The 12516-nt window shown below is 38.9% G+C and overlaps 1 protein-coding gene and 1 pseudogene across 1 annotated transcript in view; both read left to right on the top strand.

Annotated features, from left to right (window-relative positions):
* PHTF1 (putative homeodomain transcription factor 1) overlaps positions 1–11352 on the top strand; it is a 61143-nt gene extending 49791 nt beyond the window's left edge. The window contains exons 16-19 of the mRNA XM_068540543.1: positions 8257–8412; positions 9377–9472; positions 10166–10291; positions 10847–11352. Coding sequence (XP_068396644.1) covers positions 8257–8412; positions 9377–9472; positions 10166–10291; positions 10847–10867 — 399 coding nt within the window. The 3' untranslated portion in view covers positions 10868–11352. The remainder of the gene's footprint in view (positions 1–8256; positions 8413–9376; positions 9473–10165; positions 10292–10846) is intronic.
* On the top strand, positions 6399–7007 carry LOC137761231 (glycine cleavage system H protein, mitochondrial-like; annotated as a pseudogene).
* Positions 11353–12516: the final 1164 nt, after the last annotated feature.

Genomic DNA, 12516 nt, shown 5'->3' with positions numbered 1-12516 from the left:
CTCAATTCTTTTCATTCTTTTTTCTTTATTCTGCTCTGCAGTAGTTATTACCACTGTTTTATCTTCCCAGGTCACTTATCCATTCTTCTGACTTAGTTATTCTGCTATGGATTACTTCTAGAGAATTTTAAATTTCATTTATTTTGTTGTTCATCATTGTTTGTTTGCTCTTTAGTTCTTCTAGTTCTCCTTGTTAAACGTTTCTTGCATTTTCTCCATTCTATTTCCACGATTTTGTATCATCTTTATTATCATTACTCTGAATTCTTTTTCAGGTAGACTGCCTATTTCCTCTTCATTTGTTTGGTCTGGTGGGTTTTTATCTTGCTCCTTCATCTGCTGTGTATTTCTCTATCTTCTCATTTTGCTTAACTTACTGTGTTTGGAGTCTCCGTTTCGCAGGCTGCAGGTTTGTAGTTCTCATTGTTTTTGGTGTCTGCTCCCAGTGGGTAAGGTTGGTTCAGTTGGTTGTTTAGGCTTCCTGGTAGAGGGGACTGGTTCCTGTGTTCTGGTGGATGAGACTGGATCTTGTCTTTCTGGTGGGCAGGACCACATCCTGTGGTGTGTTTTGGGGTGTCTGTGACCTTATTATGATTTTAGGCAGCCTCTCTGCTAATGGGTGGGTTTGTGTGCCTGTCTTGCTAGTTGTTCGGCATCGGGTGTCCAGCACTGTATCTTGCTGGTTGTTGAGTGGAGCTGGGTCTTAGCATTGAGATGGAGATCTCTGGGAGAGCTTTTGCCATTTGATATTACGTGGGGCCCGGAGGTCTCTGGTGGTCCAATGTCCTTAACTTGGCTCTCCCACTTCAGAGGTTCAGGCCTGACACCCAGTGTTAGACAGAGCACCAAGACCCTGTCAGCCACATGGCAAACCTCCTCACTGAGCCCAGGAATTGCCGATCTCTGCTAAGTGACCTAATGTGAGGTGTCCTGATGCCTTTCTTACCTCAACTCTGAGGCAGAGCACTGCTTGGACAAGCATGGGAAGGAACGTCACGTGGACCAAGCCCTGACCTTTGCTGGGGGCCTTCACAGCAGGCCTGGGGCCTGGGCGCTGTTGGTTCAGAAGTGGCTCATTTTAATGTGCTCTGACCTAACGTTGCAGCTAGTTTCTAGAAAGGGAACGAAAAACGCTGCGTTTAAATACAGCAGCCAAGCCCTCCCTTAACCTTGCCTGATCTCTGGGGAGGTAGTTCTAACCTGGAATACCTTTTTCCATCCCCTCACGTTCAGTCTGTATGTGCCTCTAGATCTGAAGTGGGTCTCTTGTAGAAAACATATGTACAGGTCTTCTTTTGTATTCATTCAGCCAGTCTGTGTCTTTTGGTGGAGTATTTAATCTGTTTACATTTAAAGTAATTATTGATACGTATGTTCTTATTGCCATTTTGTTAATTGTTTTGGATTTGTTTTTGTAGGTCTTTTTTTTCCCCTTTCCTCTTTTTCCCTTTCCCTTTCCTCTTTTCCTCTTTTTTCCCTTTCCTCTTTTGTTCTCTTCTCTTGTGACTTGATGACTATCTTTAGTGTTGTGTTGGGATTCCTTTTCCTTTTTTGTATGTATATCTATTATAGATTTTTGGTTTGTGGTTACCATGAGTTTTGGTATAGCAGCCTATATATGTACAAGATTGTTTTAAGTTGCTGATCTCTTAATTTCAAATGCATTTTATTTATTTATTTTTAATTTTAATTTTTTTTGGCTGTGTTGGTCTTCATTGTTGCACGCGGGCTTTTCTCTAGTTGTGGTGAGCGGGGGCTACTCTTCATTGTGGTGCACGGGCTTCTCATTGCAGTGGCTTCTGTTGTTGCAGAGCACAGGCTCTAGGCACGCGGGCTTCAGTAGCTGTGGCACATGGGCTCAGTAGTTGTGGCTCGGGGGCTCTAGAGCACAGGCTCAGTAATTGTGGCGCACGGGCTTAGTTGCTCCGTGGCATCTGGGGTCTTCCCAGACCAGGGCTCGAACCCGTGCCCACTGCATTGGCAGGGGGGTTCTTAACCACTGTGCCACCAGGGAAGCCCTCAAATGCATTTTAAATATCCTGCGTTTGTACTCTCTCTCCTCCTCTCACATTTACTAGTTTCGATATTATATTTGTATGTGGATGATTTTGTACCTTTACTATATGTTTGCCTTTACTGGTGAGCTTTTCATTTCATACTTTTCTTATTTTTAGTTGTGGTCTTTTCTTTTCCATTTGGAGAAGTTCCTTTAGCATTTGTTGTAAAGCTGGTTTGGTAGTGCAGAATTCTCTTAGCTTTTGCCTGTCTGTAAAGCTTTTGATTTCTCCATCAAATATGAACTAGAGCCTTGCTGTGTAGAGTATTCTTGGTTGTAGGTTTTTCCCCTTCATCACTTTAAATATATTATGCCACTCCCTTCAGGCCTGCAGAGTTTCTGCTGAAAAATCAGCTGATAACCTAATGGGGATTCCCTTGTATGTTATTTGTTGCTTTTCCCTTGTTGTTTTCATATTTTCTCTGTCTTTATTTTTTGTCAGTTTGATGACTATGTGTCTCGGTCTGTTCCTCCTTGAATTAATCCTGTATAGGATTCTCTACGCTTCCTGGACTTGGGTGACTATTTCCTTTCCCATGTTAGGGAAGTGTTCAGCTATTATCTCTTCAAATATTTTCTTAGGCCCTTTCTCTCCCTCTTCTCCTTCTGGGAACCCTGTAATGGAAATGTTGGTGCATTGGACATTGTCCCAGAGGTCTCTTAACCTGTGCTCATTTCTTTTCATTCCTTTTTCTTTATTCTGTTCCACATCAGTGATTTCCACTACTCTGTCTTCCAGTTCACTGATTTGTTCTTTTGCCTCATTTATTCTGCTATTGATTCCTTCTAGTGTATTTTTCATTTCAGTTATTGCATTCTTCAACTCTGTTTAGTTGTTCTTTATATTTTCTAACTCTTTGCTAATAACTTCTTGCTCTGTGCATCCATTCTTTTCCCGAGTTCTTGGATCATCTTTACAATCATTACTTTGAACTCTTTCTCAGGTAGATTGCCTATCTCCAGTTTACTTAGTTGTTCTTCTGGAGTTTTATCTTGTTCCTTTGTCTGGAACATATTCCTTTGCTGTCTCATTTTGTTTAAATTTCTATTTGTTTTTTTATGTATGTAGTAGAATAGTTAACATTTCTTGACCTTGCAGAAGTGGTCCTCTGTAGGGGATGTCCTATGTTTCGCAACAGTACACTCCCATCTTGTTAACTAAGGGCCAGGGACCAGTCCCAGGGTGGGTTCTGACCTGTGTTTTTGGAGTTAGTTCCGCAGGCCGCGGGATTGTAGTTTTCTTGCTTCTAGTGTCTTCCCCTTGGTGGGTGAGGCTGGTCTAGAGGCTTGTCCAGGCTTCCTGGTGGGAGGGGCCAGTGCCCACCCACTGGTGAGTGGACCTGGGTGCTGCCCCTCTGGTGGGCAGGGCCATGTCAAGGGGCATGTCTGGAGGTGGCTGTGGGCTCAGGAAGTCTTTAGGCAGCCTGTCTGCTGATGGGTGGGGCTGTGTTCCTGCCCTCTTGGTTGTTTGGCCTGAGGCGTCCCAGCACTGGAGCCTACAGGCCGTTGGGTGGGGCCAGGCCTTGGTGCCGAGATCCCAAGCGAGACGTCTACCTCCAGCCAGAGTTCACATCAATGACCACTCCTCAGTGTGTCAGCCACCAGCTTTTATGATCTTAGAGAGAGCCACAGCTGCCCCCCGCCTTCCCAGGAGACCCTCCAAGACCAGCAGGGAGGTCTGGCCCAGGCTCCTATGAAGTCACTGCTTTTGCCCTCAGTCCCAGTGCATGCAGGACCTTGTATATGCCCTCCAAGAGTGAAGTCTCTGTTTTCCCCAGTCCTGTGGAGCTCCTACAGTCAAGCCCCCCTGGCCTTCAAAGCCAAATGCTCTGGGGCTCCTCCTCCCAGTGCCAGACCCCTAGGCTGGGGAACCTGGTGTGGGGCTCAGAGCTCTCATTCCTTTGGGAGAATTTCTGTGGTATAATTATTCTCCAGTTTGTGGGTCACCCACCCAGGTTGTATGGGATTTGATTATATTGCGAGTGCACCCCTCCTACCATCTCGCTGTGGCTTCTTCTTTATGTCTTTGAATGTAGAATGTTTTTTTTTTGGTAGCTTCTAGTCTTTTTTACTGATGGTTGTTCAGCAGTTAGTTGTGATTTTGGTGTGCTTGTGAGAGGAGGTAAGCTCAAGGTCCTTCTACTCCATTATGTTGTCTCCAATCCTGCTCCTGTTTGCTTGTTTCTTAATCCAGCCTCCCAGTTTTAGTGTTTTGGAATGTCTGACCCAGCTAAACTTAATTACTATAACTACAAATACTATTTGGTTCCTATTTGGTTGATTTGTTAATTTTCCTTTTTCTCTTTTTTTCTGGCCATCTTTTATTAATCAAATATTTTAAAATATTTCATTTAATCCTCTCTGTTAACTTTATATATATATATATTTACTACTATTGACCCCAGAGATTACAACATACATCCTTAGCTTATTACAGTCTAATAAAGTTATTAATTTACCATGCTAGGCCCTTACAACACTTTATGTCATTTACCCATTCACTTTTTTTTTTTTTTAACCCCTTCACTTTTGTGTTACACATGTCCTTCATTTTAATTTTACATATATCTTAAACCCATAAGATGTAATTATTATTGCTATTTGTAGTTAATTATTCATTTATATTTACCTACATATTTACCCCTTCCATTACTTTTCATTAGTTTGTGCATTTCTGTGTTTTTCTCTGGGATTATTTCCTGCCTGCTTGAAGAATCTGCTGGTGACGAATTCTCTCAGTTTTTGTTTGTTTGAAAATGTCTTTTATCACTTTCATGTTTGAAGGATGTTTTTAATGGGTAGAGATTTCTAGGTTGCCAGTTACTTTCAGTACTTTTAGGTTGCTATTAGTTGTTACTTTCCTCCCCCCTGCCCTCCCCCCCACCCCTTAGTTGTAAGTAACTTGCTGGGGTGAATACCTGACCCAGACTAAACTAAACATATTCCCTCTTTTGCAAATTAGAAATGAAAACCTGAGGTATCAGTGGTGGACTTTGCAGAAGAAAGGTCAGAAGGGATCACTGGGGCCAGTAGCATTGGATACAAGTCAGAGTTGGGGGGAGCGGTAAAGAAGGGTCTTGCAAGGCAGTGGAATTAGCTGAGAGGAGTGGAGGGGGGAGCCTGAATGGCCCTAGTGGAAGGGAGATGGGGAGGGCAGCTGCCTGCTGACTTCCTGATTTTCAAAGGTCTGCATTTAGTTTCTGTGAGGGGTCTCTGTATATTTTTCAACAAATCTCGTTTTACCTTGGGCTTGCCTTAGTAAACTTCTTTACATTTCAATCAACAAAAAAATTTTGTAAAAAACAAAAACTTTTACCTGAAAACTTGACACATAATAGGCATTTGATAATTGGTGGCTGCTGCTGTTGTTATTCAGATCCTAAAGTGGAGTAAAGAGCTGATTCTCAGGATTTTCTAGTCATGCCAGTGGGATGGGCTGCATGTTTTAGGGGGGCTCTGTTAGTCAAATGAAAATTTACTATTGGGTTGGTCAAAAAGTTTGTTTGGTTCTTTTCCATAAGGTGGCTCTAGTAGTGCTTAGTTGTCTAACTTCATTTGAAACAATTTCATTAGATTGTATTTTGACAGCTGTCATATCAGCCTGCATTAAAAAAAAAAACTTATCAAAACTGGTGAATTTTTGTGTAGCCACATTGAATATGGAATATTGAAGATGGAAGAAAAAAAGCAACATTTTTGGCATATTATGCTTTATTATTTCAAGAAAGATAAAACCACAAATGAAACACAAAAAAGACTTGTGCAGTATATGGAGAAGGTGCTGTGACTGACTGAACGTGTCAAAAGTGGTTTGTGAAGTTTTGTGCTAGAGATTTCTCTCTGGACGTTGCTCCCTGGTCGGGTAGACCAGTTGGAGTTGATAGTGATCAAATCGAGACATTAATTGAGAATCATCAACATTATACCACACAGGAGACAGCCGACATACTCAAAATATCCAAGTTGAGCAATGAAAATCATGTGCATCAGCTTGGTTATGTCCATCGCTTTGATGTTTGGGTTTCACGTAAGTAAAGCGAAAAAAATCTTCTTGACTGTATTTCCACATGCGATTCTCCGCTTAAACGTAACGAAAATGTTCCATTTTTAAAACATATTGTGACGGGCAATGAAAAGTGGATACTGTACAATAATGTGGAATGGAAGAGATCGCGGGGCAAGCGAAATGAACCACCACCAACCACACCAAAGGCCGGTCTTCATCCAAAGGAGGTGATGTTGTCTATATGGTGGGATTGGAAGGGAGTCCTCTATTATGAGCTCCTTCCAGAAAACCAAACGATTAATTCAAGCAAATACTGCTCCCAGCACCCCTGCGAACATGGCGCTGCGAGTGGCGCGGAGCGTGCGGGCCGGGGTCTGCAGCCTGCGCCCAACGCGCCCTGCCCGCCGCGGCCCTGGGGACTGCGGGCGGGCGCCGTCCGGGAGCTGCGCACCGGACCCGCTCTGCTGTCGGGGCGTAAATTAACAAACAAACATGAATGGGTAACAACAGAAAACGGTGTTGGAACAGTGGGAATCAGCAATTTTGCACAGGAAGCGTTGGGAGATGTTGTTTACTGTAGTCTGCCTGAAGTTGGGACAAAATTGAACAAACAAGAGGAATTTGGTGCTTTGGAAAGTGTGAAAGCTGCTAGTGAACTCTATTCTCCTCTATCAGGAGAAGTAACTGAAATTAATGAAGCTCTAGCAGAAAATCCAGGACTTGTCAACGGATCTTGTTATGACGATGGTTGGCTGATCAAGATGACACTCAGTAACCCTTCAGAACTAGATGAACTAATGAGTGAAGAAGCATATGAGAAATACATAAAATCTATTGAGGAGTGAAAATGGAACCCCTAAATAAACTAGTTTGAAACAACTTAATCTAGCATAGTTGTCTTAAATTAGTGGTGGATAGATTTTTAAAAAGCAACTTTTAGCAAAAGAAACTACTTGCAACAGTGTTGCCTGAAGAAAATACCCCTTAACTTCCTAATGATTTCAGATAAACACATGCATCTTTTTCACAACACCCTGTGATTTTTAGGCTAGTCTCCAGTTATAATACTCAGAATTCCTGAAATTATCTGTGGTAAAACTAGTTATAAAAATTATGTAATTCAAGGATAACATTGTTATCTTAACCTTATATAACATTGTAACTTGCTTACAGTCATCCCTGGATTTGGGTCAAAATACTCAATGAACTTGCCACTGGAAATAAATGGCAGTGGAGAAAAGTTTGTTAGTTGTATAGTGTCCAGTAAAGAACATTACTATCTTAATTTTGCAATATACTGTGTTTGCTGGTGCTATTTTTATACAGTGAAGCAACAGCCTTGCAGGAAAATAAGAAACAGTTTAATAATAAAATATTCAACTTCTTAAAAAAAAAAAAATACTGCTCCCAATTAGGCCAACTGAAAGCAGCACTGAGCGAAAAGCATCCAGAATTAGTCAACAGCAAACACATAATCTTTCATCAGGATAACGCAAGACCGCATGTTTCTTTGATGACCAGGCTAAAACTGTTACAGCTTGGCTGGGATGTTCTGATTCATCCGCCACATTCACCAGACATTGCACCTTCAGATTTCCATTTATTTCAGTCTTTACAAAATTCTCTTAATGGAAAAAAATTTCAATTCCCTGCAAGACTGTAAAAGGCACCTGGAACAGTTCTTTGCTCAAAAAGATAAAAAAGTTTTGGGAAGATGGAATTATGAAGTTGCCTGAAAAATGGCAGAAGGTAGTGGAACAAAAGGGTGAATACGTTGTTCAATGAAGTTCTTGGTGAAAATGAAAAATGTGTCGTTTATTTTTACTTAAAAACCAAAGGAACTTTTTGGCCAACCCAACTTTGAAAAATGGTCACCATATAATTGTGAGTGGGCACACTTGTGGTTAAAGAGTTTGGAAATACATTTGTCTTATTTCACTTATTCTATTATGTTTTCTTCCCTTGTTACTTCCAGACCCTTGCTGTCTCTCATGCAAAGAAGAAAATCTAGGAAACTTAGAGAAATACATAATTACTAATTGAATAGATAATACTTTATGAGTATTAAAAGTCTCCTACTTTGAGTATTAAAATATTGGTATCTTGTAAATGTTTTTAAAGTTCTAGAGTAAAGGAGTAATTACAGATTTTAAGACAAGTGAAAAACTTAACTTTTTTTTGGTCCTTTTCATAGGTTCTCCGGGGACATAAAACTTTCCTAAATGATGCTTATAATTGGGAGTTTTTGATCTGGGAATCAGCTTTACTACTTTTCTTACTGCGCTTAGCCTCACTGGGGTCTGAAACCAATAAGAAATACAGCAATGTCTCAATATTACTTACCGAACAGGTATTGATTGGTCCTTGACAGTTTGATTCAGTGGTTAGAGATGGTATAATAAGATTTCTGCAGACGATTCAGGGTTGAGTCTAGATTCTGTCACTTTCTAGCTATATGACCTTACACCTTACAAGTCACTTTGCAACTATATAATTGTTTCCTCTTTATAAAATGAGGATATTATCTTTCCCACCTGCTCCCAGGATTGGGTGCTACTTCATAGTATAAAAATTATTTTTGTTGGTGGTAATGGAGCATGCTTTTAATCTCATATTCTGTGTCAAGTATTAGATCTTTAGAGTACCTGTCATTTAAGGATGTTTAATAAGCTTCTTGACTTTCTTCTCTATCAGTCAAACGCTGAATACATTCAGTGTTTGGAAAATACTTGCTCTTTAGTATGTGAGTAGATATTACAATTGAGAAATGTTTCTTATAAATACAGAGTAGTATACAGTTTTTTTTGTTTTTAATTTCATGTTTATCCATAAGTTTTAAATAAAAATACCTAATATCATTAGATTTTTTTTTTGACCTTAGAATTATAGTGGAGAATTCTTACCATAAGGGGAAAAACAAGGGATTAGTAAATTAAAAGCAGCTATCTTCTTCCATTCCGTGAATGTTTAATGAGGATGTTAGATTATTTGGGGGATACCAAGATGAATAAGATATAGTTTTTGAACTCAAGGAGTTTACATTTTAATTGCTATAATTAATATAAAAGTTTGCATTGTTTTGATAAATTGCTTCATTGTTATTTTTTCTTCACTAAATAGCTTTTCTTTGCCATATGTGACTGATTAGAGATGGGGGTTTGGGTAGGTGGCATATGTGCTCTGAAGAAAGAGCTACTGGAATTTTGAAATTTATTTTACTTGAAAACATTGCCCTTAAAATCTGCCATGTTGAATGCAATATATATATCTATCTTTTCCATGACATTTGCCCTAATCTCTATTCCTTCCCTTAGATTAATTTATATCTTAAAATGGAAAAAAAGCCGAATAAGAAAGAACAGCTTACTCTAGTAAACAATGTATTAAAGCTATCCACCAAGTTGTTGAAAGTAAGTAATATCCCGTGATACATTTTTACTACCATTTAATTAAATCAGTGCTGTACTTCTGGGAGAGGACCCTAGTAACAGATAGATGCTGTGTAGATTCAAACTACCAACTTGATAGTTTGGGGTTAATGACTCTATGAGAAAAAGTTTCCCAACTTACTACCCAAGTTCTAGTGATTGCTGATGTCTGTCACATTATAAAATTACATTAAAAAATCACAAATAGCATATCGCTTGAATCCACCTTTAAAAACTTAGCTAGTGGAAAAGTAGGTGAGAGTCCATTACAGGCATTAATTAATTAATTCATTCATTCATTTTTAATTTTAAAATTATTATTTTTAATTGAAGTATAGTTGATTTACAATGTTTCTGGTGTACTGCAAAGTGATATATATATTCAGATTCTTTTCCATTATAGGTTATTACAAGATATTGAACATAGTTCCCTGTACAATGCAGTAGGTCCTTGTTTATTTTATATACAATAGTCTGTATCTGTTAATCCCAAATTCCAAATTTATCCCTTCCCCGCTTCCCCTCATTACAGGTTTTTTGAAGGTAGCTATTGAACATTAAGGGAAGAGGTTTTAAGCAATCATCCTCTCCCAAGACTGAAAAAAACAGTCCAGAAATCACTGATGGCTGTTATGAAACCATGTATTTCATCTCAGTTCTTTCATGTTTTTGTAGGAGCTGGACACACCATTTAGACTCTATGGACTGACAATGAATCCCTTGATCTACAATATCACACGAGTAGTTATCCTTTCTGCTGTCTCAGGTGTTATAAGTGATCTTCTAGGATTTAATATAAGAGTAAGTGTGATTATCACTCTTTAGCATCTGCCTTAGTCTTAAAACTTATTGTATATAGTAATCTTTGTTCTTCCCACTGTGTGTGTGTGTGTGTGTGTGTGTGTGTGAGAGAGAGAGCGAGAGAGGGAGGGTGGAAGGAGGGAGGGAGGGACTGGCATGGAAATAACTCTTGAGGTAGAGAAATAGACATTTGAAATAGACATTCAGCTCAGGTTTTCTCATTTTATGCAAGTACAATAGATCGTGCTCTTGAACGGAACAAAAAAATCAAGTTTGAATCTCATGTCAATTTAATAGCGTGGGCTGTGTTGGCCTCTGATCTAGGGAAATGTACAGAGGTAGAATGAATGAAAACCAAAAACCCATGAACTGCAGTATATCTTTTTTGATCCTGGAAATTGTTAACGGTTTTTTCTCTGTGATGTTCTATGGTTGCTGTTGTCACAGTTGGTACTTTTTTCTTATGTAAATGGTTCTTGGTTTACATGTAAGTGTACCTATCAACCCCACCTATTTGTCATAAAACTAACTATTTTGGTGATTTTCTTTTCTTAGCTGTGGAAAATTAAGTCATAAGCTGAGTCATGTGCCCGGACTTTCTCCCCTTGCTGGCATCAGTGCTTAACCCATTAAGGAAAGAGATGACTGCAAACCCATGAGACACCCACCTGCTTGTTCACACGGAGAGGTGCCCTCAGCTCTACCTAATCTAACGAATGGTGTTTTCAGAGGAACAGAGCCTTTTCCAACTGGGTGTGCATGCTAAAAACCTGTATTTTCATGGTTTTCAAATAGTATGAATAGTCAGGAGACTGAAGACTGTTGTGTTATAGTAACTTAAGGACAACTTTTTAAGTTAAGAAATTTATTCTGGGCATTTCAGTGCTGTGACAGTTATATTTATTGGAAATAGTCTTTTGGGTAACTATGGCAGATGCCCAAAGCATGAAGCAAAATCCTTTATTGGAAATATGCAAATTCAGTACTTTTCTATTACAGTCTATAGAATTGGAGATTTCATTTCTCTAGCAAAGAGAGATCAAGTTTAAACTATTTTAGGTTGAACCTGAATAAAAGAACTTTATTGCAGAATTTCAGTTTCTAGGCTTTTTTGTTGTTGTTGAAAGAAAAAAATAACCTTTTAAACTGTGATTTTCTGTTAAACTGTGGAGAAAATTTTAATTCGTTTATAATTTTGAAGTTAATCCTAATAACTGTATAGTTGTTGGTGAAAGAGTCATGCATGTAATATGGCATGTAGTTCAGCATGAGAAATTTAAGTCTATGCGCCCTCATCCGTGTCCACCAGAAAACACGTTTTCCATTTAAATCATCTGAGCTATGTTTCCCATCACACTACTAAGTGAAGCGTTCATAGTTTATCTGTTGTGAGACTCAATGTATTTAACCCTCAGTATAATCTCATGTCCTCGGTGTCTGTACTGAGCCAAGCTATGCCACTGATGATTTGGATTCTCTTATCAGTATCCCCTGTTACACATACATGCGTATACATATGTTAATGAAAACTCTAATAGTCTACATTTAATTCCTGCTCATTAAGTGACCCACTTTGAAGAATCTCTCGAGGCAAATTGAAAGCCCACATTTTAATGACAAGATTTTGTGAATTTTTAAATGGAAATAATTAGGAAGCTTAGTTTTTACATGTGAAGTGTGTACATGCAAAATCAGTGTATCATTTACACATATCCTAAGATGCAGGAAGATTTTTGAGGTTTAAAGATGAATTTCTTGAGTCCAGGAATTGAGGTCAGACCTTTCTGGATTCATATCCTTGGCTCTGCTATTAGCTTCATAGTCTAAGGCAAGTTACTTAACATTTTTTGCATCTCAGTTTCCTTACCTGTTTAATAAGGATAATAACTACCTAATAGTGTTGTTAAGGTTAAATGACATTATCATGTAAGGTACTTAACATAGCATAAAGTACGTAGCCCTTAATAAATCCACAACAAACATTTGTAATTACTGTTTAAAACCCTTTAAAAATCTTTTGCCGATAGATTCCTAACTGTGAAGATAGAAACATAGGGGGCAAGATTGCTGAACTAGAAGTGGATTACCAAAAATTTGCAGCCATTCCAAATACTGCGTGAGAGTTACAATTCTTTTTAAAAAGTAAAACCCCATTATAGTGATTTACCTTTGGAAGGAACTGATCTGTAAAGGCACTTCAGTGTCTCAACAGATGGCTAATAGAA

The sequence above is a fragment of the Eschrichtius robustus genome, chromosome 3, assembly GCF_028021215.1.
Source record: "Eschrichtius robustus isolate mEscRob2 chromosome 3, mEscRob2.pri, whole genome shotgun sequence".
NCBI classification, from domain to species: Eukaryota; Metazoa; Chordata; class Mammalia; order Artiodactyla; family Eschrichtiidae; genus Eschrichtius; species Eschrichtius robustus.
The sequence above is the reverse complement of the archived record's forward strand: the minus strand, read 5'-3'. Positions and strand labels throughout refer to the sequence as shown.